Here is a 27,929-nt window from a genome sequence, read left to right on the forward strand (position 1 = left end):
CAGCCAGGATAATACTATTCAGATTCAGGTACTGCACACGAGTTTTCTTTGCTGGTTTTTTTTTTTTTCATTAGGAAGTGAAGTCTTTCAGGTCATAGTGTTATTATTATTAATATATTTTTTAATTAAACCTGCTTAAAATGCACTACAAGTAAAAATGGTGCAAATCTACTTTGCAATGGAAATGTAGAAATAACCAGTAAGAACTTAAAATCAAGAAGAGCTACAGCCCTCATGAGTTCAGACCTTTCACTTCCAGTCTCCTAGAATCACACCATCTCGGCCTAAAGTGAGTGTGAATGTTAGTGCTAACACAGTATGCTGCCATGTTAAAGATGTGTGTTATGCAAAAATCACTTCCCTCCTGAAAGAAAGAAAAGCTATGAAAAAATTATTCTTGCTGAGGAAAAAAATACTCTCTTAATAGCTACAGAATTTCCAATGTTTACAAGGCAGATACTACCGTACTACAACACCACAGCTCCAGTATTATGACTTTCCCCTACCATACTACTACCTGAGTGATGTCAGTGTAAATTCAGGCACCATTAGTAAATTTTTGACCAAACATACACACAGCACTGACAAAGAAGTAAACAACCCTTCAGCTTACCCAGAATATGTAAAAAAGACACTGACAAAATGGAAAATAATATATTTTTTTATGATAAATTAATCCTATTATTTCCTCATTGCCCAGGATAAGCGAAAAGCTAGAGACTATTTACTCATCAATCCTTTATTCTTTTTTGAACGATTCCTTTTACTGCAATTCAACACTGTTAACTCTGGAAGTAAGAAAATGGTAAAACTAAATACAGTCACAGAAAAATCCTCAATGCCTGTGTCCCTTACTTTCCCTCTCCCTGCGCTTCAGCTCTTCTTTGTAGCAGTATGAACAGTAATTGTCAGTCTCAGGACGACCATAAAAGGAACAGTTATCCTTCTTACAGCGGTTTTGCTGGATGGGATATATTGGGCAAACTGTGCTTCTGCCTTGATTTTTATCATTGTTCAACCAGGTCTGAGGAGCATCCTCATCAGCATATTCTAAGCAGTCTCTAATATCGCCGGTATTGAATCCATTAGTGTATGTCTGAGACTTGTGTTCAGTAGGCATGGCATAACTCAGCGATTCCACTGTGTTCACTGTACGGATACCAGTTATCCGGGCTGGGCTGTAGCTCTGAGAAGACAGCGATCTGTTTTGTTGGGGATACGTAGCACAGGTTTTTAATGTGCCAACCACTGGCTTGTAGGTGTCATCTTGGAAGCTCGATGGCTTGGAGTTGACATCATGCAAATGGATGACACTTTGCCTTTGAACAGGTGGTGTATGGCTATAGTGGGCAGATACTGGAATGGGTCCATTTTTCTTAGCACCATTACTAGGTGAAGAAAATGACCCAGGAGTGGGACTAGTGCGATCTTTAAATTTTAAAACCAGCTGAGTCGTATGGCTTTGAGGCAAGACAGGTGATGCCCTATCCTGAGGAGATGTTTCTAACTTTTCTTTTGAATATGCTTCTGGCTCCAGCTTCCTACTAGATGACCCACTCAATGCAGCCTTTTTCTCAGCATCCTTTCTTTTCTGCTCCTGCTCAGCATTGAAACGCTCCTGTGCACTGGTCAGGTAATAACCAATCATCTCCTCGTGGAACTGATGTCTATGGCTGGTCAAAAGAAGGCCAGCAAAAATAAACTTTCGTTCACCCTGCATAGCTGCTCGCAAAATATTGAGGCTGAGTTTCACATCAGTGCTGTACTTCCACGGGTCAGTCTGCTTGTCAGAGAAAGATTTTGGGTTCATTTTTTCAATAGGTGAGTTGCTAGCTCTGTCAGTAGGAGATGGAGTGGTCTTTTCAGATGGAGAAGTGCTTGCAGACTGTCCAGATTCCTCTTTGCTACCTTTTCGAGACTTGGACTTCTTCTCTTTGACTTTCTCTATGGTGTCGCCATTTTTCCCATTACCTGAATTTGCCCTGCTCATTTTGCCATGCACCAGGCCTCCAAGACCACCCATGTTCTTTTTCAGCTTAATTCCTAGGGTTTTACTGAGGTTTCCTATTTTATTGGCAACTGAATCCGTCCTGTTTTTGTCTTTATCCTTCCTCTGTTTTTCCTTTTCTTTTTCTTTACTGTTTTTTCCATTACTGCCGTTGGAATTACTACAGATGGAATCTCGGTCCGAGTCCATTGAGTCAGCCAGAGACTGAACGTCTTCCCCAGCTGAAGCTGTAGGGGATTCTGGTTGAGCCAAAGGGGCCTGCTATGGAAAATTAATTATGATTAGATAGAGAAATATCAGTTTCATAGTTGGTGCAAAAAAGCATAATCTAATACAAACTTTGACATTAACTTCAGAAGCATACTTTTTAATTTAAACACTGATATTTTAGATGGGTTTCTTTCCTATTTGGCTGTCCTATCTTGCTTGCTCCTGCAGTACCCTTTGATTCACTTCAAGCACGTTTGTAGAGTAGAGGTCAGTCATTCAGATGTCTGTGAAAATCACTGTCTGAATAATGGTTAGTGCACTCATCAAGAGAAGCCTGCAGCTCAATCTCCCCGTTCACACTGACCAGTGCAGTGGCTGGCCTGCATAGAGAAACCAGTCACTGAACTGGAAGCATCCATAATACTTGCAGCCTCCCAGTGTGCAGGCAGCCCAGAAGGGAACTGATAGCACCACACTGGAAAATTAGCAAGATTCTGCTGAAAGCTGTGAGGAGTGTGCACCATACAAACCTGTCTGTAGTAATATTTCACGAAATCCATAAAACTTTGTTTATTTATTGTTCAGGCCTCCAGTGCTTTAAAATCAGAGCTACAATGCAACAGAGGTAAACATCTTGTCTGACATTAAACTTAAGCACACAGACCAGTAACGTCTGTTCACTGGAGTTGCAGTGCAGATAAAAGAGATGCAAGAAGTCTGAGTCCCCAGCCATGTTATAGGTAAGGTGATAAAGTATCTTCCTTGAAAATGTAGCAAGAGGATCCAAGGACAATTTAAAATTTGTCTGTAGTTGGTCCCGCAAAACTTAGTTTTGAATACAGGCATCAAAAAACACCAACCTGCTAATGGTAAATACAAAACACTTAACCAGGCATAGTGATATAGAACTGCTCTGGAGACGTATATACCTCCACTGAAGAAACTCAGACCTGCTTCTTGTCCCTGAGCATTTAATCATCCTCTTGTCTGGAATCCCTGAAGCAGGGAGAGGTGACGCAGGTCCCATGTAGTTTTAGGCTCACAGCTTACAATAACAGGACAATTTTGTCTCTTTCTGATGCGGTGGGGCTACTGATTTAGGGTGAAACTGTAGAAAAATGGATTTTTTTTCTCTCCTGCAGCTTGTTAAACCCTTTTTCCTTTTGTGTTGGTTTCCTCCTTTCAAATACCATCTGTGCAGGCTGTCTAAATCACCTCCATCTTCTCCTAGCAACCTTCTGCCTTCAGACTAACCCTCAATCTATTCAATGTAATTTGCAGAGAAATTTGCAGCTGATAAGGTGCCAGCTGGGCTTAGTTCTAAGATAGTTTTCTGAAAGAACCAGGCTCCAGTTTAGTGCCAGTCTGCGGCCTTTTGTCAGCCACTCTACACTGGAGGCTGTCCAGGAGTTCAAATCTGTTCTTAAAAAGAGAAAGGAGCTGAGGACTGGTGACCTAACAGTGGTATTAGAAGAGCAAGCCAAGATTCTGAGAAAAAAAATAGTTAGAGAAGGCCTATTTTATTTTTCTGAAGTAAAGGGACTACTGACATAGGTAAAAGAAAGATAAAGCTAGAAAAATACACTTCAGAACAGAATATAAATTGCAAAAAATATACAAGCACCTGTCTTAAAAACAGAGCACGAGAAATCTACACGCCTGGTGGCATTGACGGTGTGCCACAAATGACTTGTTTCTGCTGCTAGGATACAGGTGGTTCCAGCCAGCTGGCCAGGACATACAGCATACCCTACACAACACCATACTGTGCCTCATATTACTTATTTGGTTTAGACTGAGGAGGAAGTTTACCTTACCCGTGTTTCAGATGGTATGCGAATCCATGTTACATTCATATAGCTGTGCAGAAGGTTAAGTTTTGCCTCGAGAGACAGAATCAAACTAAGGATGAAAACAGAAGGGAACAAACAGTCAAAAACACCCTGAGAGAAAAAGCACAACCAGGAGAGACAACCCTGCCCAGCACAACAGCAGCTTCATCTGTGTCTGCCAGCTGGAGACCCACCCATCTCCCACATAGCCAGAAAACACCAACGAAGTTCTTTCTGGTAGCAGCTCTTACAATACTTAAGATTAGGTACAGCTCAAGACATTTTACTGCTTAATAACTAAAGTTACAGGAAGGTCTTACTTGGCCAATCTGGTGTTGTCATTGTCATCTTTTCCCCACTCCCAGTCTTTCCCAGGATCAACCGCAAAGTGCAAAGGCAGTAACTTGTGTTCAGAGTCAGTCAGGGGGATCACCGCTGAAGTAGAGAAAAAACAAGGATCAGGGCGGGGGGAGCACAGAACAGAGACAAAAAATTCTGCTGCGAAAAGCAGGTTAAAAAATGTGGGTAAAGACAAAGGCCAGAAGGTGGATGTGCTGCAGTCTGGCTCATCTGTATTTTCATGTTCGTGTGATAGAGGAAGGAAGGAAGGGAGTAACACACCAACTGCTACTGACAAGTAGTCACTAGAGGCAGAGAAAGGACCTCAGGGATAACAATGCTGCCATTTTGTACAGCACCATCAATATTTCCTGGAGACAGAACAACTGAAAGCAATAAAATGTTGAAGTATTCCTCTGCATCTCTTGTGCAGATGCATAAATTCGTTAAATATTTTTCATTTTCAGGTTAGTACTGTTTTGTTTTCCACTGACAAAGAAATAAAAATATATTGATAAAAGCATTATGTGGCAAAGCAAACAGTTGTTACAGGTATTCTGCTCTCAAACTGTGAATTAGCATAATTGAGGAGCAAAGATCAACATATATATGAGCTAAGAGGTCAGTTCAAGACCTGTCTTAAGTGCAGGGGAAAAAGCAGTACTGCTGTAATAACCCAGCATCACTGTCTATCTGTTTTGGCTATTCTGTTCTTGCCCCTCCCTGCCACAGCTCTCTGCCTTCTGACATATCTTGATGACTCTGCTTTACACTCAGCATGCAGAGATTGCACTTTGACTTCACGGGGTGTCTATCATTCATCACCACCAATAAACTAAGAGAAAAGCACAGTCAGCTTTAATTAAAACCAGCAATTTGCTTCCATTTCATTAGAAAACAGCCAGAAAAGCTGTCGAAGGACTGGGCAAGATCCTCAGCACAATGCAGGTCACTGCTGTTTCTCTGACAGCCAATCAAGGAATTTCATTTTCTGTGCCACAGCCCTTAACCTATGTAGCTTTACCTGTGTAGCTACTCCAGCAAAGCCAAGGAGCAAAAAATACAGGGAAATCATGCAGTAATATGGCAGTGAATTACTGCACGTTTATGGTGTTTATTGGTTACGTGTTGTTTACAGTATTTCTTGAAGTTGAGAAAATATGCTATATATGTGCACAGTGTTTTTGGCTAAATATTAATACTGACTTGAAAGAATGCAGGAAATACAAACTGATTTTTTACTAACATTTTTAAGTTGATATTAGATTCAGGTAGCTTGTCAAGTGCAGAAAATATGCTTATTTTTCATCTTCTCTGCAGGTCTGTTAACTCTGAATCTCGTGGAAACGTTGCCCCCTGCTGCCTACAGTAGGTAATTTCAGAAATATTTTCCCCATTTTAACAGCAAATACAGTACAGAACAGCTGGAGATTAATCAACTTCAGCTGCTGACTGCTTATAAAATATCACTATTACCTGGAGAAACACTCCTCATGTTGAATATACATACTGTGTCTGACTCTAAGAGATGCTTCTTCAAAGTCAAAGCTCTAAGCTCTCAGTCTTCTGATGGTTCAGAATCTGGCCACATACTGTGGTGCCTTCGCAACCATATTCCAGCCCTCATGATCGCAGCTCTCCTTTCCACCATACCAAAGCTGCCAACACCTCAGTGTTGGCAAGATAAACACACATCCGTGTGCCAATCTATTTCCTGTCAGAGCATTTGAAGAACAAGCACAATGCTGTTAGCTGTCAGCAGTCTCTAACAGCAACCAGTTTTTACAGTCAAATGCCAAAGCATTCCCTTCGTGCCAGATTTAATGCCAAGCATTCTCTCCTGCTTCACAGAGTTGAAGCTTGTTATTCAAGACCCTGCAGTAAAACATCTAAAATCAGATCATACAAAATCAGTATTATTTTGAGTCAACAACCCTTGCAGCTAACCTCAGTGAACCTGTACGTGAAGCCAACATTTCATGTTACTGATGCTATACTGGATATTTGGTAACAAATTCTCTCCCAGCACCTGTTATTTATGACTGCAGGTGTAGGAAATACCCACAAAAAGTTTCTAACCACGAGATGAATATTTAACATTAGTGCTAGCACTTGTGGAAGAAATCAGACACGGGATCTTGTTCGCAAACCCAAGGTCATGTGCTGGGTCATTAACAGGAAGAGATGGCTTGTAATATTAGGTGTACCACTAAATGCAATGAGCAGTACCCTTCCCTATCTTCTGTCAATCACATCACTTAGAAGATGACACAGTGGCCATGGGCTTTGGTGAGTGGCAGTTTCCCTAACTCGAGAATTATTCCAGAGACAGCCAAGTTCCACGTGTTCAGTTCAATCTGTACACACATTGGCTCACAGAAGTAATCCGCAGTAGTGAAGTATCAAACTAAGGTAGAAAGTCATGCCTGAAATAAAGGAGCTTCCTGCCAGCCTACTGATACTATCACAGAATTGCAACACAATTTGGGTTGGAAGGGTCCTTAAAGATCATCCAATTTCACTGCTCTGCAGGGACGCTTCCCACCAGATCAGGCTGCCCAAAGCCCCACCCAAACTGGCTCTGAACACCTCTAGGGATAGGGCACCCACAGCTTCTCTGGGCAGTGGTCAGAGACAAAGGAATGTCTTCTGGCCACTCTAGAAATTGCCTTGTTGCACCATCAGTGGGATTTGAAGTAAAAGAAAGATTAACATCAAAGACGTGGAGGCATGATATACAGGAAGACAGCTCTACAATTTCCAACAGACATGAGCAGAACATGGTAACATTCCTGTCCTGGCTGCAGCATACCAGCAGCAACCACCAGCAGGGAGACAGTACCCTTAGAAGGCTATCCGAAATTCCTTCCCTCCATCACCTATACCTTATTGAACTGTAAGAATTTGCTTTGCGGACTTTAATTTCTCACAGGGTGTTTCATATCATTTGTCAGTATATTGTTCAGAAAATGGTTCCTATATGAAGAGCTTTTTCATAAGGGCTCTTCTACAGACTGAGCTAGAAGGCTGCTGCACTGTCCCAGTGTGCAATACACAAAGGCCAGTACTGTGCAGTACAAAGTGCAGTACAAAGGCCGCTACTGCCCAGCACCTACCTGCAGACCCCTGCAACAGCTACGCTACTGCAGGCTAACCAAGCTGACTGGATTCATTTTCTCATTGGATATCTGACTTCTAGATCAATTTTATTCCATTTTTCTGTTATAATTCAGTCTCCACCAACACAAAAGCCTGACACACACAACAACCTGCAGTGTTGCCCATACCATACAATCTCTTTAAAAAAAGAAAACAAAAAACCTCAGTTCCTTCCAAGAAGGGTGATTTAACTAACTGGATGTCAGAGTCTTTCATGAGAATCTGTCCTTAAACAGTTCTTCCTCCATTTCATCATTTTAATAAACAGCTTTCTCTGCGTTGACAACTGCAGAGCTGCAGTACGCTCCCTGTCCCACAACCATGGGAAATACCAAAATACATCCAAAAATCAGATGGAACGCATGTAGGGTTAGGAAGCTGAATGCAAGATATTCAGTTGCCGCTAAACCACTCTCTAGGAAGAAGGACTAAATTAAATTCACTCCAGCGATCTCAAAAATCACATGTTCCACATTTACAAGTAGATGTATTCATTAGGGATTTAAAACACCTTTGCAGTCATCAGGAAAAAAATGTGGAGCACTCATACCTCAATAACTTCAAGCTCCCCCCACTAAATTCTTCTAAAGCCAGATCACGTCTTCAGCAAAAACACCTTTCCCTTTGCCACCAAAGGAGCAAAGACAGATGAGTTCATCTTGAGTTCTGCTTGTCTTGATACGCCCCCTATTAGCTCTGGATTTCATGAAAGTGGAACTGGAAGCTTAAATGGCAAGATTTATTCACAGCAGGCTGGAGCTGGAAGTTTGATTTGAGACTGAAAAGTCACACGTGTCCCCTCTTTCTGTGCTAGAGGTGGCAGCATAGCAATCTGTAGCGACAGCTGGATGAATTCATTTTATACCCATACTTAAACTTAAGTGAGCTTTGTAGCTTAATGATTTTTAAAAAATGTGGAGTTTTGGCAATAATGAATAGTAATTTAAAACTATCATCATAATATACCATTTTTCATGTGAAAGCCTGGAAAAACATAATGGTTTAGGGAAGTGTATGCTATCTTAAAGCAACAATTTGTATGAATGCTCAAGAGTCTTAGATTTCCATTATTTTAATTACACTTCAACACTACAGAAGATGCAGAAGTAAATAGTGCTGTCCCAGCTGTACATACTGCCATATTTTGACTCAGGGTTACACTATTTGTTCTCAGAAGAATATGGGAGTAACGAAACCAGGAGCCTGACTGCTTCCAGTCTACCTACTTAGGAGTCTGTGTTCCTTCAAACATATATGTAAATCCACCTAGCTTGCTTTCAACCAGTCACAAGCTGAAGAACTACTGGCTTTGCATTTCACAACACACCAGTAGTAGTAAACTGTTATAAATACATTTGGAGAATGTATTACAACATCAAAATCTAATGGCAATCTAAATAGCCCACTATATATTAGATCTTGAAGCAACTAAATTACCATTTCACAAAATCCATAAATATTTCCTTTGACTTCGAATTTATCACGCTTTCCCCACGATTTTATTAAAATTGCCTGCATTCATACTGCTGTTTTGTTGGGGTTTTTTGTTTGTTTTTGGTTTTTTCCCCTCTGTTTTTAGATTTGGGGTGTCTATTTTCCTTCTTTATTTTAGTTCTATCAACACTAAATACTTGTAAACTCTTATCAGTGCTTGGTACTGTTCTGTATGTGGGGAAGAGTAGAAAGGGAAAAGAAATAACTGGGTGGATATGTCTGCCTTTAATCTAATACATATTCAGTGAAGCTTCCACAGAGGCGATTATGCTAATCATCGAGGTATAGCTGACTACTGGAGTGCTCACCTCTGAGAATTAGCAAAAACTGAGTAGCAGATCTGTACAAAAATCAATGCATTCAGACTAATTCGGATACGAAAAATTTCAGAAGGGCTGATTCCCAGCAAAGGAGCAATGATGAGTGAACGGTCTAATCTGTAATACATTAGAAGCACTCTGACTGAAGTCTACATTTTTCAAGTAAAGCTTTTACTTATTTCACCATTTTGCATGTATGAGATACATATATAAGTGTTTGTGTACCTACATATGGTACACAAATATATATGGTATCTATTTATCTGTGTGTACATGGGTACACCTTTGTCAGGACCAAGTCTCAGTGGAGGGCAAGGGGTGTGATTTAGTACAACCATGTGATTTGATTTACCAGCAAAGGTAATGTCCATTATGACAATCCCTAACTTGATCCAAAAGTACTGCAAAAGACAACTGAGATGGATATAATCCAGTCATAACATATGAGGTGTTTTACTTGCCTTAGACCACAGCTTAAGCTGTCCTCAACTTTACATTTTCTGGATACTTAAACATTTCTTGTTTATTAAAGAGTGCCCAGATTAACATTCTTATATATTCTAACGTAATATTTAACAATATTTATAGAGTAACTACTATTAGACTAGCTTCTCTTGAGCATAGCTAGTTAGAAGAACCTCACAGCTAATAAAGATCATTGTGGTTTGATAAAAATAATGCTCTACAAACCCTAGTAGGAATGGTTTTTTTTCTCTCATTTGTTTTGTTGTTGATTTTTTGTTGTTGTCACTGATTCTTACATGAGTGAAGATGTAACTACTAGACAACACCTAGCAGCAATACTGAGTGACCAAACACTGACAAGGGGAGCAATTAATACGCCAAAATTCTATTGTAGCCTTGTAGATTACAGCACTAGCAATAATCCAGCTACACAGGATATAGGTTTAGCGTAGATGGGGAAGAACCAAATATTAACATACTCTAAATCACTTGAGATTTACTGTTGACGTTTCTATCATTTAGCTGCAGCTACTTGCACAGGAAGATAGATAGATATTGACTTCTGTAGTTAGGAACAAATGCTGGTAACCAATGACAAGGTGCAAGAGGACACAGAGCTGAGCAATGGGAAGTTCAAACTGAACATTGGAATGACTTCTTTACCTCTGAGGTGATCAAACACTGGTATAAGACTCAGCAGAGAGGTGGTTGGTGCCCCATGCCTGTCAGCGTTCAAGAGGTATTTGGACAAGGCATTCAGTGATATGCTTTAGCTTTTGGTTAGTCCTGTAGAGGTCAGGAAGTTAGGAGATCTTTTAAGATCCTTTCCAAGTGAACTATTCTATTATGTTCTGTTATACAGGGGGAGGTGTATTCTTTACAAGATACTGACTTGCTACTCTAATGAGAGGGAGTGCCTGGAGTAAAAAAATGTTCCAAACAACAGTCTGGCACATGAGAACTCACAGCACATCAAGCCCTGTAGTAGCTAGTTATCTCCCCTGGATTTGGGTGCTGGAAAATAAGAGAAAGATGACCAAGTGCTGGTTGGCATTACTACTTACAGATTTCTATTAAGCAGATTTCTATATAAGCAACTTAAATCCTGTATCTAAGAAGCACAAACTTGACTCACAAATATCTGTTCAGACTTCACTTTCACTATTACAAAGTTAAACAGAAGATAACAAGGTATAAAGATAAAAACATTTTCATTACACGTTTTTAAATGGAAAAAGTGCATTTAATGTGCTGGAAAAGGTTTTTCATTACCTGATTCACACTTAGCCTTCTAAATGCTTTACAAACCCTAATTAATACAGTCCTTCAAGAACTCAGAAGCACAGCAAATAACTACAATTACAGCTGCTTATATATGTAAAAAGTCAGACAGTGATAATGCAAAGATTAGAATTGAATAGTTCTCACATAAGGTGTTGTGATTAGACCACAAAGGTTTAGATTGTAAGGAATAAAATATAGTGGATATTGTTTCCTTTCTGACAGACACATTAACACTTACAGGTCTATGAAAGTACTTTGTGCCTTGATTTCAATATACATCCTTTAGTTTCTGTGTTTATAGCATACCTTGCTCTCTCTGTTGATCTTTTTGTTCCATGGAAACAAGAGCAGAGAAATGTGCCTGATCATAGGCTAGAACCAGAGGTGAGCAATGGCATCTGTTAGGTAGAACTTCAAGTGGCAAATAAATTCCTCCAAACGGTATAGGTGCAAATGCTGCAAAGAAAAATCAGATTTTTTTTTCTTTCAACATTACTGTTGGTTTTATTGTATGTACAGTTGAGCTACATCATTTTCAGAGCTCCAGGAAAAAAGCTTTGAAATGGAGCAATCAATGTGGGAAACAGTCATAACAGCAGGCAAAATTTCCTTATATCAGGAAGGGCAATAATGAAAACATTCCACCTTTACATCTACTTTCTTTAGTCTGTTTACTAGTAAAGATATTAAAGTATTTTAACAAAATGTTGATGACTGTTACACATTTAACATATCTGTAAAGACAAAGCTCCAAAAGTTCTGCCTCTTATTTTACCTCTTATTTTATTACATTGGCCCACATCACCAGAGGTGATTGTTGGTGGGATGGCATCAGAGGGGAAGTCTGACAAAATGGCACCTGAAATGGAAGTGCAAATGAAACAAAGGTGTGGAACTGAATTCCTCCATGTCAAAAAAAAATGCACCCACTAACATTCACTGACTTGCTAAATGCTTCTGGAGACCAAACACAGTGATGTGAGCACAGTGAGGCAGTGGGTGGTGCATTTTAGCCATGGTAATAGTGATGTGAAAAAAAAGCCATGTTCCAGATGGCCACACACAGCTGTCACACCATGAAATGAAGAACATCTCAATCAGCTCATCAGTGCCAGTCAGTGGATTATGACCAGGGAAGTGTGCACACTGCTTAAACTTGGCTTTAATATTGGAAGTGATGGTGGCAATATTGGAATAACACAGCATTTATGCCAGGTGGATCCCATGAATGCTCACTTAGGAACAGAATGAATAGCTTATGCAGGTTTGTCAGGATTTGTTAAACCAATATTAGGCTGGAAGTGACATTTTCCTTCATCTCATCATTACTGGTGATGAGACACGGTGTAACCCCTGCAGCACATGGAGTGAAGACATGAGAATTTCCCACTGAAAAAAACTTCCAGACACAGCAGGTGAAGTGATACAATACACACACTCTTCTGGGATAGGAAAGGGGTGATCCTTCTGCACTTCCTGGAACCCATACAAACAATCAACTCTGACCACTACATTGCAACACTGACTAGAAGGCTGAACTCCCAGAGTCAGGCCAGAGAAGACAACAACCTTTCTCTGGCAACACAATAACAGCAGGCCTAGCATCAGTCTGAAGAACTTAGAGTACACTGTCAATCCTGACTGAACTGTCCTACTACACCCAACATACAGTCTGGATTTGTCACCTTCTGACTTATATCTGCTCAGGCTGATGGAAGATGGATTACATGGGGAACATTTTAAAAGAAACGACATCCTCATGGCAGCTGTGAATCAGTGGGTCTTCTCCACTGGTGCATGACTGCAGCATGCAGGCTCATGCTCATCACTGGAGAAAATGCATAGCTAATGGTGGTGACTGTGTTGGAAAAGAGAGTTTTGTAGCTGAGAATTTACTCTATCAAATAGTGTTATTGTGATCTTCGTATCTGTTGCAGCTTCTGTGAAAATAACTGGGAGGCTTTAATTTTGGAGTGACCCACATAAATAGATGAATAAATTTCCATTGAAAAACTCTTACCTTCCCCACCAGAGTCTCGTAACATTGTGTCTGCTACTACAACAATAGGTCGTCTTAAAATGTGGGCCAAGACAAAAACGTGGAACTCTTCTAAGCTCTCGTACACTGGATCCTCTGAATTATCAACCCTGGAAGACAGAGCATTGAAACTGTAGAAAACCAACATAGTGCAGCACCTATTTCCTTGTCATCAAATTCTTACTCTTCTGAAATGCACATTCCAATTACTGAAATAAAACAGAAGAAATTGGAAAGAAGAATATATTTTTGGAAATGAAGTAATAGTTACAGCAAATGTTCTTGCTTGCAGTCTTAACACGGGCTTACTACTCATCAAAATTCGTTATTGCCTGGTATCCTAGCTAGAATTAAAAAGGTAAGTAACTGCTTCCCATCATAAAAACAGTCAATTCACATAATGACATGGATACAGAGATTCTGCAATGGAAAGCTAAGTGTTTTTCTAGTTCCTCTAACCATAACATAGACAAGTTGCCTCGGCAGTGTAAGAAACTTCTATGTCAGTCTGAGAAGGTCGAATTTAACTTGCAAAGTTGAGCAAGACTTTTTTCCTCCGATCATTGCCAAAACATTTTTAAGATGGAAAAGAGATTCATCTCACCATCAGTTCTCCCAGCAAGATAAATTTCACCTTCCTTTAGACATCTGAAATCAGAATTCTAAGCATTTCATTTCAAATATATCTATAAATAATTTAAATAGATCAGCACATCTGGAGGTAAGATCATTCCTCCCACTTAAACATTTGCCTGAGGATGAGATGAACATTTTCATTTCTTTTTTTACAGAACTCTAAAGGAATACAAATCAGTACGTACTGAAGTGAGACAAGGCCAAGTAGTTTTGTCAGTGGAGCTTTGTGTTTCAGGAAACACATAGAAAAGAATCTGTACAAGAACCCTACATGGCAGGGCAACTGAACATGACAGTGCTGCTTTATTGGTTGACTACAGGTTTTTACAAGTTTTTTTCTGTAACCTGGCCTTCTAACAGTCAATCCAACTACAATACCCTTAATCTAGTTGGAGTAGATAGAGAGGTCATATTTCATTTGTAGATTAAAATAAAGGGTTTATTCAGCAGTATTCCACGGGTCTAAATAGGATTAACACCCAGCAAGCTTTACAGTGAGCAAGTAATTTAAAAGGAGGACAAAAAAGTGCTGTTATTGTAAGGAATTTGTAAAAATTGAGATAAAATCTAACTGGAAGCCAATGAGGGCTCTTGAAGAGTTTTCTGCCTTTGTTGCTTTTTTCCTTTCAGATTTTTAATACCACTAAGTTTATCTGGCACCGTGGGAAAAATATCTATTGAATTCATTTTCTTCACCCAGTAAAAATTATGGAAATGCCTTTCAACATCTATTTCTTCTTGATAAACATATGGTCTGGTAACAGTTCACAGTTGACAATAGGATGTTTTGCATCCAAAATAGTCCTAAATTTCAATGGTGGACAAAATGAATAACTACATACTAAAATAATCTGACAATATGAATACACACAATATGGTGCAATTGAAAAAAAAAAAAAAGGAAAACGAGACTGAGCTATCCCAATCCTACCCACGATGCTTCAGGCAGTTTCTGTTCTATTCATTATCTGATGTCTGAAAGGCAGAGGCAATGGAAGATAAAAGAAAAAGAATAACAGATTGTCTACTAGAAAAAATACCTGGGTGTAAAAGGAATTCCAGACAAAACTCATATGAAGTGACATAATTACTACATATAGAACACAGAGCAAGATTTGTAGTATTTTCATGACAGTACTAGAAATTACAAAGCGAACCAGTACCTATGAGATTCATCTACCATCTAAACATCAATTCTCAACACTGTCACGTGTCGGAAACACAATTTCAACTATACAGCTGTATCAAATCACCATGTATACAAAATCATAAATGCTGGAAAAGACCTCAGTCATCAAGTTTAACCATCAATCCATCACCATCATGCCCAATAAATACGTCCTTATGTGCCATATCTACACAGTGTGGCACTTGAGTCATGACTGCTCTCCCACTGGGATGGCAGCATGAGCTGGTGCCCTTGGCCACCAAACCTGAACAAAAGAAGAGCCAACCAAGATGAAGGAATATCTACATCAATGGGGAGATGAACTTAATTACTTACTGGATCTCACCAACACAAGATTTTCTGAGGCCAATACTGCCATGGATTTGAAGAACATAATCCCTCAAATATGACTAATTTATCAAATAAGACTAATTTATTAACAGTGAAACACACTACATATGAAAAAGAATTGCTGTCTTCCTACTGAGCCTAACAGGAAGAATTCTATACCACCAGCTATGCAGGAGGAAGACATGAAGTCTTCTCTCACAAGGAAGTTTTAATGCCTGCATAAACTTGTTTCAGACTGAATTTACTCCTATATATAGTGAGGCAAAATCTTTTAAAACAATTTATGGACTAAAATCCTTAAATTCCTTAAGATGAAATATTTCCTTATTCATCTGAATAGTTCTATTTTCCCAATCCATGAAAACTTCAAAAAGCCTTTTTCTTTCATATATCATTAAATGCAATTACTAGGTTTGTTTTAAACATTCTTTTATGGAAAACTTTTGATAGCAACAATATTCCCTATTGTTGTTGGACAGCATCAGCTAGTGACTGCTTGCCTGGGGTATGTCACCGATAATAAATGCAATGGAATAATTTTCTCCCCCAAAAGGTAACACAAATAAAAGAATTTTTTTCTAACATGTATCATCATGGTTTGGATCAGACCCGTAATACTGTACTAACCAAAGGAGATTAAAAACCGTATTTCAAGTTCTACTTACTCCTTACTCCTCTTACTACTCTTACTCCTTAAAATCCCAATACATTTTTCTCAGGAAAAAAACAAGCCTTATGGAGCGCTTATTAGTCAGAAGAAACATAAGTTAATATAAAAGAAGCAAGTAGAAAAAGGTTCAGTATTGCCAATAGTACATCTGGCAACTGTTCTATATACTGAAATAGTTAGAAAGGAACAGCACTCCTATAAGAGACAAACAGATCAAATAATGATAGTTTTTAAGCAATATCTTTATTTGAAAAAATGATCTAAATGAAATCTTCTGCAAGATAAGGGTTTTTGACAGATGCAGTAGTTTAGATTTTTTGTTGAATTACTCTGAATACCTAACAAGTCTGGAAACATATAGTTGAGAGATACTTCCTGTTTAAACATTCTGGAGTCACTGCATTAAATAAAACTAATGACACATGAGAAGATTACAGAAACTTTCCCTCTCTTCTTACCCTTTTTTTAATCCTACTTTGTTTTAAACAAGATGCCAACACCATATAAGACAGCTAGCTAGAAGCTGACAGTTATTTCTAAAAATGAATATCATCCACTTTCAAAATATGTATGTTTCAAAATACATATTGCTTTATATAAATGAAACAAGTATGATAATCTGTGTGCTTTTTTCCTTTAACATTTACAGAAGGATGTGCAAATCCACTTCAAAGCAAGACTGCTTCATAATTGATTTGTAGCTGATTTGCTTGAAGGATTTTACATATTGGGAACAAGAAGTCAGGAGCAAGGTTTTTCAGTGTTCTCTTCATCTATTTCTCCAACTTTTAAGCCTTAGAAAGAACATATTCTCAGGAAATAAATCTGTGGATGTTTAGTGACAGTTGCTGGTCACCTTTACACGTACTTCAATCTCAGACATTAAAACTAGCAGGTGAATGGGGCAGCATAATTCCTATGCTTGTCACTGAATCCTTTTGAAGCAGATACAACTTCTGATGCTTTTGCTAATCCTGACAACAAAGGAGAATGCTTCATTTATAATTCAAAGACTAATCTACAAGCTTTCTTAATATAGTATCTAAAGTAGAGAATGTAATTCACTCCATCTCAAAAATACTGTTTTGATGTTCCCTCTTCTTTGCAGAGTCTCTTATTTTGAACACTGGATGCAATACATGATTCTTTTACAGGAAAAAAAGAGCTGTTATGTATTTATCCTTACTTACTTTCCAATTAGAAAAAGAGAAATGTGAACCATGGAAAAGCAATTTAAATTTGTTCTCTATACAACAGTGCGTGGTACTGCCTTCTGAACTGTCTGGGAAACGAAGGTAAAGTCTGCCAAATACAACATTTCATGACATCTCTGATTGGAATATACTGAAACTATAAACTACATGAAATTTGCAGAATTAAAGACAGAATGAAGCCTGAAGCCTAGGGAAACTAGTGGTAAATGAACAAAGAGAAAATGCAGACTGAACTGGATTGGAAGACTAAAGCATATAAATGGGAAAATATCTACCAACATGGACAACAAACTGAAGAATAAAATGAAAAACAATTTTTTCTTAAATTTAAAACAGAAGAAATGGTAACAATTACAGCTGACAATTTCATTATCATCTTCCTCCTGCATTAGATCTCCCTATCTCTGCTATCACAAAGGAAAATACAATGTTATTTCAAAGCCCAGAGAGTATTTTTTAGAACATTTTATTTCTGTATTCTGTTTCATGCTTTGTCAACTTACTTTTCACATACAGTTTTCTTCTGGGGAATCAGTAGCTAGAGGAAAAAAACACGCTGAGTACACAAAACTAAACATTCTTCATTACAAAAATGAGACAAAAAACCAGAAGTTTTTGCATTAAGGCTGGTTGATAGTCTTATACTTCAGAAACAAGAGCACTGAAAGACACACATAGTCTACACTTACCCACCACCAGTGCCTCCATTTTTGCTGAAGTGTGTGCGAGGCTCACTTGATGCCAGCTTAAGTAATTCATTCCACTCCCGTTCCCATTCTTCTTCTGTATACACTAAGCCTGACTATGGGAGAGAATAAAACACATTTGTAGTTATGCTGGTAAAAGAATTTAAGCAGAGCTCTGTAGTAGTATTTGCAATTAGCTTTTTTGAGCTTCCTACATGATGCATTAATCGTTCAACACTCCTATTCAGATGAAAAGAATATTAATTTTCTAAGAAGACCTAAGACACTAACTGTAGGAACTAATCATGTATTTATGCCCACAAAGCTACAAATACATTTCATCCTGATATTAAAATTCTAAATAGAAATATCATTTTCCCTACTGCAGAATGGAAACAGAAGGAATTCGATAGTAATTGAAATTTTCACAAACTTCAGAGTATTTTTTTGACACTGAGTTATGTTAACAAGATTGTCTCTAGACCATACAGACCTCCTTATTCTGTTGGGTCTGTTGCCATCTCCACCTTCTTTTCAGTGCTTCCCTTTCAGCTCCACTTCTCATCATAGTGTAAAGCGCTTTTCGTAGAACAAGATCCCGGTCGTGAAATCCCCACATTCCTACAGTGTCACAAGAAGGTTCTCAGTTTTAAAGAAACTACATTAAAATAGAAATAGCAAGCACTAATACAATTAATATCACCCTACAAGCAAAAGCAACGTAGCTTATACATTAAAATTCTCCTTGTCAAATAATTCACTCATTATTTCCAATGCTTCCTTACAAAAAAGTCTCTCTCTCTCTATATATATATATACATGCATAAGGTAGCGAACAGTAAAAGAGAATTCCAACAAAGTTTATCTTGTTTTAAAGAATGACAAGGATGTGAGCTGAGTTCCATTGCTGCAAGCAATGAAATACTGAATGAGCAGGTTACTTCAAGCTAGTTAGTTCTAGCTGCCAACAGAGCTTGCAGACACAAGAAAACTGATGACAACTGCAAGCACTTCTGTGCATCTCAGATGATGATCCTGACACCCACAGGCATCCGCTATTATGCAGCATGATGGCTAATCTCCTCTGGCTTCAACATCCAAATAAAAAGACAAGCATTCAAGATGATTGGAAATCTAAAAATAAAACCAGACACAGGCTTCCGAGCTCCTTTAGAGATAGTTCACAGATCTTCACACAGTGGAGCAGTTTTTGTTGTTCTTTAATTACTACTTTCCAAAAAGAACAGTCCCTTCAAAATGATTAAAAATCCTAATGTCTGTTTACGAAGTTGCCTTTTGGAGGTCTGCTGGTACAAGATTTTAGCAATTGCAACAACAAAAAAACTTGATATCATGATAGTTATGATATGGAACAAACATCAAAGACTTTCAACTTCACAGGTTTCTATTTATTTGATATAATTTAAAAAAAGGGCTTCAAAGATCTTGTATTTAATGATTAATTAATCAATTGGAAGTTATTTGTCATAGAATCATAGAATCACTTGAATTGGAAGGGACCTTAAAAGGTCATCTTATTCAACTCTCCTGCAGTAAACAGGGACATCTGCAGCTAGATCAGGTGGTTCAGAGCCCCATGCAGCCTGACCCTGAACGTCACCAGGGGTGAGGCATTCCCCACCTCTCTGCACAACATGTGCCAGTATATCACTACCTGTATATAGTAGAAAACCTCTCATACCCAGACTCTCTCTCAGTTTGAAACTGTTTCCCCTTGTCCTATCACACCCTGCTAAAGAGTCAGTCCTCCTCCTTCTTACAGCCCCCTTTCAGGCTGCTCTCAGCTCTCCCCAGAGCCTTCCTTTCTCCAGGCTGAACAGCCACAGTGCTGTCTATCCTATTTTTAATTTACTCCAAAGACTGTTCTCCATACAGTTAAAATCTTGAAGGAATGAACAGAGCTGCCTTCTGGAAGACAGCAAGAAAACTGTTTAACAAAAGCCAGAGGAAAACAAATGCAATTGCTCACCTACAATGAGAACAAACCTGCCTATGTAAGGAAAACACAGACTGTTGTTTATGATAAAGGTTTTTTGTTCCAATTATATATGTGGTATCACCTCACAAAATTTACACCTTCACCCCTCAAGCATGCCTACAACAATCAATTTCCTAAGTGAAGTTTGAAAAATGTAATGCTCCAGAACTAAGCTTTTAGTGAAACTCTCTGCATTCCATTTGTTTCTGAGCTTCCACTGGGGATAGAGGAGAGCAGTAAATCTTTTTGGCAGAAAGCTCCATGCACAGGCTCTCCCTTACCTAAAGAGGCAGCGTGCAGGAGGCAGTTTCCATCACCCGTTGTGGCCAAGGGAAGAAGACGTTTGCAGCTTGTACACACTGTGGACCACCAGTTTAAACGACCTGAAAAGAAAACAGCTATTGAGATGACATAACGGGTACTAAAGGAGGAGGTGTACTGTGCAGAGTCACGTGGTGATGATGCATAATGCTGAAGGCTATTTGAAACTGTCGGATTTGAATTAGACAAACAACAAGGTGACAATGATAAGCTAACAGGCAGTTTGCTGGCATGTACTTAGTTTCCTTAAGAAAGTAGGCTGAAAAGAGTCTTTCTTTCATTTCTCCACCAGTCTGTATTTCCAACTGTCCATCTACAGAAGTATACAGCTGTGCATAAATGGCTGCACACACGTGGCAGCTAGCTGCTAGCTCTCACCCAGTTTACTGGTTTCTTTCATAATCAGATATATGGTTTTTCACGACATCGCTGTATTTCACTTTAGTGTGAGAAACTGTTTGCCGTTCATACTAGAACCAAATTACATAAACATGCATTCTAGGCTTAAAAGGAGGAAATGAATATAGTTCTTGTGTAATTATGATGGCTGTGACTCCAGCACCTGACATGTACTGGAAAATCTGTTACAAAATCTTGGCTAGGAAAATGCTCCTACAGTCTCAAATTTATGTTTCTTTTAAATCAAAGCATAATTTTTAACAGTTTGAAATCAAACATTTTCATAATTTTACATATTTGTTTTCAGGAGTGTGAAACCCAGGCAAAATATACAACTGTATTATATGCTTCATAAAAATTAAGTTTTCAGGTTCATACAGTTTAGTTGTTATACTGAGTTATGTTTCAGCAGAGCAGTAGAAAAAAACCCCACTGTTTTAGAGCACTTTTTGTAGCCATTATGCTGCACATGTGAAGTGTTTGGGAACCTGTCAGTACAGCAGTTTAGGGTGCTGCCAGTACCTCCGTGCAGCCAAGCAGCTTCTCTGTCAGACTACACCTTAACTGCACACAGCAAATGACTGTAATCAGCTTGCTGCAGTACAACATTTGGAATTGTGTAATTTCTTTCACCCAGATCTCATTTAAGATTATCAGCACCTGAGCCATCCCCCTTTGCAGAGCTACGCTGATTTCTGCAAGAGCACTCAAGTCTGCACATACTCAGTACAATGACCTCATTCCAGGCAATGATGTGCAGCTGGAGTTATGTGATGCACAAAAGCCTCAAATGCTTTTATGAGTTCATGATGAGCTCTAATGTCTAAGAGAAATTCAGAAGGCAAACATACACATAGTAACAGATACAGTGCAGCAGCAGAGAGAGAGCAAGGAATGGTGCCTTAATCTGTGTCTTCTATTTATGATGTGACAGCATTATCGAGTGATACAGGAGTAGTGGTGAGTTTCTCCACAGGCAGGAAGCAACCTGAACATGCTTTCATTTTCAGATATGATGGTAACAAGTGCCTAACCATGTAGAATGAGAATTTAAAACCTTTTGGAAGACATCCACCTCATTTGAGCATGTCAAATAAAATGTACTACAGGTTTCAGTACTTTTGTTCTCTCAATCCACGTTTTTTGAGTAGTAGGCTGTTCCTCCTTCTCTTGTCTCATCAACTTTTTTTTTCCCCCCTCCTATTGAAACTCATGACCTTTAACTAGAACTCAAGCACACACATCTCTCTTCCCTTAACTCCAACCTCAGGTACCAAAACCCTCTTTCTTTCTTGCTGTTAAAATAGAATCCAGCTGTTTGTAGGGAATGCATCTTATCCATGAATGTTTTGATGCCACTGACCCAAGCATAGTCAAACTGGGCCCTCTGTTGGTCAGAGACAATAAAACGTGTCGTGCTTCTCATTTCAGACAACATGTAATACAACAGGCAGAAAATACAGGGAAACTGAGCATTTGTGTGTCGTGGAGACAATAAGTCACTTTATATGACAACACACGACACGAAAACACAGGTGTGTACTGCTTTTTTGTTTTTTAAGATAAGTTAGTTGAACAGATTGAACAGCAAATTTCAACTGAAGAACTGTTTCTCCAGACAGTTCTAGGGTCCTAACAGCTTCCTCTTCACATACCAAGGGCTCTGGGGGAGAAGTAACCTTCCCAAAGCAAGTAGTAATGGGGGGGACCAGCAGCCTTCACTAAGTGAAGTGCCAGGAGCAAAACAGTTACTGCTTGTTTACACTTTCATAACATTTTACTTTTTTAAAAGACAACTTTTCTAGTGTGAGTCAAGCTACTGCCCTGATACAAGTAACATGAAGAAATGAATAAATAATTAATTCTAATTGCCAGAGAGGTCTGAGAGAAATACTCAAGAAGCAGGAAATTCTAAGTAGTTTTCCATGGTGCAATCCTGTAAATGTGCCTGCTTTTTGCCACTTGGATTTTGGACCAATGAATGAGAGAGAAGACTGCTGCTCTCTACTTCCTTACTCATCTTTTCTACATTAAATGACTGTGCTGATTACGAAGCAAACCCTGGACAGCTGCATTTTAGAACATAAAGTTTTGAGGCAAAACAACACTGACTATTGGCTTCAGACCAGAATCCTAAACCTAAGTTTTCCATCTCCTTTTCTTTTGTGTTTGTAAAACCTGTTCATAATCCCATTTCCTTTACGCAAGCTATATCCATGCTGGGATCTCAGTCCTACACACCCTTCCATATGACATTTACAGGGACAAATGTATTGTTCCAAAAAGTATCACCCACTCCCTAAAATACATCATGTACATCCACCCTCTGATCTGTGGTCCCTATGCAAGTTTCACTCTTCCAGGCTTAGGCCTTAAAAACGAAGTCAACACCTCAGTGGATACTGAGCCCATATAGATGGATTCATTTCATGGTTCATTAATAAGCTTTAGTATTATGCTTACCTGATGAAATATAATTGTAAATATGTTTCTCAGTATCTATCAAAATGAACTAAAAACTTTAAACAACTAATAAATATGAATTAATATCAAATTTTACTTTTTATGTTAGTAATGAACTATTACTTTGACAAACTTCAATTTCTTATTACAAAAACAATAATCAATATACAAGTTGTATATTTAAAAAGTATTCTCGAGTTGCAATAGAACCTGAAGAGGTTTCCTTTGTTGGTTTGCAATCGTTAATTGCAATGCCATTTCCTCACAAGCACTAGAAGCACTAACATGATTCTTCCATCAGCCTTCCAGTACTTTCTCCTGCACTATCTTTAAATTATTAAACAAATGTGACAGTTTTCTCTGTTAAGTTCTACGAGAAGATCAGGGCATGCATCATTCTGCAAAGCAGAGTATTTTCTATGGCATTTTTTTTTTCCCGTGGAGGATGCCTAAATTCCAAAATGAAGCATTGTTACAAACAGCAAAATATCAGATTACCCAGCTGCTGCCACCTGAAGCCCATACCCACCTGCTTGCTCCAAAGCAACCATTGTTGCCTGCTCAATTAAGTCACGTTCAATGAAGCTTCTGAAATCTTCACTGTACACACTAAGGTCTGGTAGCTGGAATGTGTAGATGGGCATCTCCAAAGGAAACTGTTCATTGCTGCATTCATTTGCTACATGAGATCGAGCAAGAGAGACTATGGCTGAGCTGGCATGAGAAATGCCTCTGGAAAGCCGCTTTTCTGCAGAGAAACCAAAAGAGATTACAGGTGTAAGACTACACCGAAGAAACACTCAACACCGACAGTCGAATATCATTTCACTTAGGAATGTATTCTGCTTCTTGTTTACTACTTTTTGGGGTTTATTTCTCTATACTCAGTGATTGCTTAGTTCTCCTTACTGATTCCCTATAGCAAAGTACAGATGAACTGCACTCTCCTTTCAAAACAGTAAAGAAATGGCATAAAAGACAAGTGCTTGATTAAAAAAAAAGTTTTACAGTTAATCTTACATTTCTAAAGAAGCTTTACAACAAACAATTGCTGGCAGATTTATAATGAGCAGTTACTGCTTTGAACTCTTAAATTAAGTTGACTTGTGAATTAAAAGATACAGTATTCTCCAATTACTCAAATGCCGTATTGTTTTAAATCTCAGAACAATCCATCTGAGCGCAATTTTAACATCACTGTGATGAAAGTAAGACAACTCACTTTTTAGGGATGAGTGTTTTTTAAAATCCTGACACAACGATCAATCCACAGCTCAAAACAAACAATAACATCAGCATGTATGGCATAAAAGAATGTACTGATTTAACTGACAGAGATCTCATTAGATCTCATAACTAAAATGATAGAGCAAAATGTCTCATGATTTAGCTTCTCTGATGACAAATATCACAGAAGAAACAGTCAGTAATGGACTGATAAAGCAAAATAAGCATTACAATGTTAAGAATAGAAGAAAATATTACTACTATGTCATTTTACTTCCCTGTGTTTGTCTTCAGTCCTGGTATCAGTAAACAGGTAAGAGAAAAACTCACCATTAACACTCTGCAAGTATTAAAACCATAAATCATTCAATTGAAACCGATATATATTTTTGAACTTACAATATGGGAATGTTAGAAAAATTGCAAAAAGCTGTACACATCAGGACTTCAGTAATACCAAAGGGTCTAGATACGTTAACATTGATAAAACGTTACAGATAACAATTTTAAAGGGAATTGAAATAGTTAAATCTCTGAAAGCAATTTCATTTTTTAAACAAAAAACAACTGTAACAGTCCTCTTGTTTTTGTCTGACATAACTGAAACTACCTAACTCTGGTTTCAGAGCTTTAGTCAGCAATAGCTCTCTGACCATGAAAAGGTCCGGATGGATTTCTCTTATGCATGCAGTATAACTCATTTAAAGCCAGACTCATACTCAGTACCCACAGACATGAAACCATCAGTTGGACATTTCAGTGTAAACTTGGTACTACAGCAATATGGATTTTTACAGCGAGTTGGATCCTAGTAAGGATGAAGGCAACAGTTATATCAACTACAGTATGTGACTCTTTGTCTCTTTATCTGTATTTCATGCTTTCAGAAGTCATAAGAAGCACTGCAATTCCTTTTCCACTAGTGAAAGTTATCCATTTAAAATAGAACTTCAGTGATACGTGTGAGAACTGATGCCATTTCCTGTGTGACAGAAAGGATGAGCTGGCAGGAAAAGGGAAGGCTTTCTGTTCTAAAGATTGCATAGAAATCCCTGCTGAAATCACCACGCTAGTGCTGTTGCCTTTGTACACAGAAGCTGTCAGAGCTCTAGATTTACCTTACTGCTAGCTACAGTTCCTTGATAAATAAATATGAAAAAGAAATGCATTCCAACAATCCAAGCAATAGAGTGAAAACCTGTAATAGAATTGCATGCAAAAAATGTAAATTGTAGTGCTCATGATGCTGTACTGAAATCAGCTGCCTAGCTCATTCATTTTAGTTCTGAGGGTTTCAATTTCTATTTGGTGGGACTTGGGAAGGGACATTCTTCTGACGAGCCATAAAGGATCAAAAATTAAAGGCGAAATTTATTCACAGAGCTCACAGAACCTTATCAAATACCATGAAAAAGAATGCAAATACTGAAATACGGATTATTTATTAAAAAAAAAAACACCTTTTTGTGTGCCTCATGAAGTATAAAAGTACTACCTGAAGCACTACATACAGTAGTGGCCTTTGACACCCTGTAATTCCCTTTTTTATGGGCACCACAGGACTGCCTAGGAATGGTGCACTTTTGCACATGAACTGATCATTAAAAAAAAAAGACAACTTGTAGAGCTGAGGCAAAGCTTGTGACAGGTGGAAAACACGACGCGTAGCAGCTCTGCAAAGCCCATCACAGTGATGCGGATCGCAGGCTGGCGGCCACTGACTTCAACCTCCTTGCAGACACGCAGAACTCACAAGCAGACCAGCTGGAGAGCAGCTGCACAGAAGTCTCAGAGAAGAGCTCTTACCTTGAGCGATGTCATCCTGCCGCTGCAGGCAGGGCCGCTCGGTCTTTGTCACCTGAGGGGGCTGCTCGGGCTCGGGCTGCTTGCAGTACTTGCCCTCGTTGAACACCTGCGGCAGGTTGGCGGTGTGCACCTGCCGGAGCTGCTCATAGTCACTCAAAGCTGCTGTCAAGTCCCAGTTTTTGCCTGCCAAAAAAAAAAAAGACACCTGCTCAGGTCGGTCTGAGAGCAGAATGGGAACTTGGGAACCATCTCCCTGTGTATCTAAAACAAACTTAGAGAAATCATTCTCACATAGAGCATCAGCTTTTGGATAAAACATTTACAACCGCTCCTTCCTGAACAAAAGTGCACAGTTGATAAACACCTTGAAAGCACACAGCAAACAGACAGGGATACAATTCTTCCTCTTGTGTGTATTCTGGCTTTGTATTCTACTATTAATATCTACAGAACCTGCAGCCTCCTGCACCCATCCACTGCTGCATTCACTTAAATTTATCACAGTGCTTAGCATTCCCTTTTCCAGAGGGTGCAATGCCTTTATGCTGCTCTCCAACCAACCACACTCAGACACATCATCCCTCAGCCAGGTCCCATCATTTCACACTGCTCCTCTCCAGCCAAAAGAGAAGAGACCTCTTAGTGCTCGATGTGAGTAATCCACGCTTGCACAGATTTGAGCACGCACTTCGTCAGGTAACGTCTCATTCCTTAACGACACTTGGGCACCCCTTAGGCAGCTCACACTAGCCGTACTGTTACTAGATTTTATATTTTTAAGGCTGAAAATATTCATGCAGCAAGACCTGAGTAGCATAGTATTTAGGCTTTAGTGTCTTTTTGTGCCTTTGATTTTGCTGTAACAGCATAGATAATAGCATCGCAACAGTTAACAAATTCATTTTCTTTCAATTCTTAACAAGAACCATCATACAATTAGGGGACACTCATCATTAATCAGCAGGAATAGCATGCATGCAATTACAAAGCCACGCTCACAACGTTCACGTATCCACCTACTCCAATATGTTAAAAAGAACATTTGAAAGGTCACCAGCAATTCCTGATTTAATGATAAACAACATGCCAGAAAGGATGCAACCTGAGACAGAGAACTAAGAGAGCTCTAAGTAGTAAGAACCACAGCAAAGATCAGTGTGCAACAATACACATGCAGGTCTTCAGCAAAGGATATTTTAAAAAGGACAGGAAATGCAGCTTAATGTTGAACAGGACTAAAATCACACTGAGAAAAAGGACACAGAAGGGGAAGGGAGAGGCTAGAGAGGAACGATGATGCTGAACAGAAAGCCAAGCTAAGAGGAAGAGAGAGCATAATATTTCAAAGTAACAAATATGAGATAGGAAAAGTCAGTATTTTCACAAAATGACAGTAAAACTAAAATGAATACATCTTTCAGAATCTTTAACCATTCTAATAGAACACCATGTTTGCCCAGCTACTCTATATTCCATGTAATTTCATCAGTCTTAATGAGCACAGCATGCAAATAGCTTTCTGAAAACAAATACTATTTGAGAAGCAGAGTAACAATACAAATCTAAATGCTTTTGATAGCATTTCTTACATTTTACTATCATTGCACATACATTTTACTAGTCAAGTAAAATAAATCACAATTACACATTACTAAAGCTAATGCAAAGCTTCTGCAGAACTAAACCCTATTGAAAATACAAAAAACTGAAAAATAATTATAATAATTAAGAAAACAACCAACCAACCAAAGTCTCCCTGCCTACAGTCTTGCTGGCAGACAAATCCTACATTTTCAATCCTATTTTTCACTCTTTCAAAAACTAGTGTAGAGAGTCACTA

General features: G+C 38.7%; 1 protein-coding gene across 3 annotated transcripts in view; it reads right to left on the reverse strand.

The window, feature by feature from the left end:
• Positions 1 to 641: 641 nt before the first annotated feature.
• OTUD7A (OTU deubiquitinase 7A) overlaps positions 642 to 27,929 on the reverse strand; it is a 99,672-nt gene continuing 72,384 nt past the window's right edge. For 2 of the 3 annotated variants that reach the window (XM_065733504.1, XM_065733505.1), the window contains exons 6-15: positions 26,090 to 26,272; positions 23,586 to 23,804; positions 20,155 to 20,256; positions 18,368 to 18,495; positions 17,878 to 17,990; positions 13,132 to 13,259; positions 11,418 to 11,567; positions 4,371 to 4,485; positions 4,036 to 4,120; positions 642 to 2,269 (exon numbers count right to left, since the gene is read on the reverse strand). In XM_065733504.1, the coding sequence (XP_065589576.1) occupies positions 836 to 2,269; positions 4,036 to 4,120; positions 4,371 to 4,485; positions 11,418 to 11,567; positions 13,132 to 13,259; positions 17,878 to 17,990; positions 18,368 to 18,495; positions 20,155 to 20,256; positions 23,586 to 23,804; positions 26,090 to 26,272 (2,657 nt within the window). In that variant the 3' untranslated portion in view covers positions 642 to 835. The remainder of the gene's footprint in view (positions 2,270 to 4,035; positions 4,121 to 4,370; positions 4,486 to 11,417; positions 11,568 to 13,131; positions 13,260 to 17,877; positions 17,991 to 18,367; positions 18,496 to 20,154; positions 20,257 to 23,585; positions 23,805 to 26,089; positions 26,273 to 27,929) is intronic. The other variant, XM_065733506.1, reaches the window with a different exon arrangement.

This window comes from Cyrtonyx montezumae, unplaced genomic scaffold (assembly GCF_038088225.1).
Source record: "Cyrtonyx montezumae isolate F1298 unplaced genomic scaffold, pur_monq_1.0 scaffold_17, whole genome shotgun sequence".
Taxonomy (NCBI): domain Eukaryota; kingdom Metazoa; phylum Chordata; class Aves; order Galliformes; family Odontophoridae; genus Cyrtonyx; species Cyrtonyx montezumae.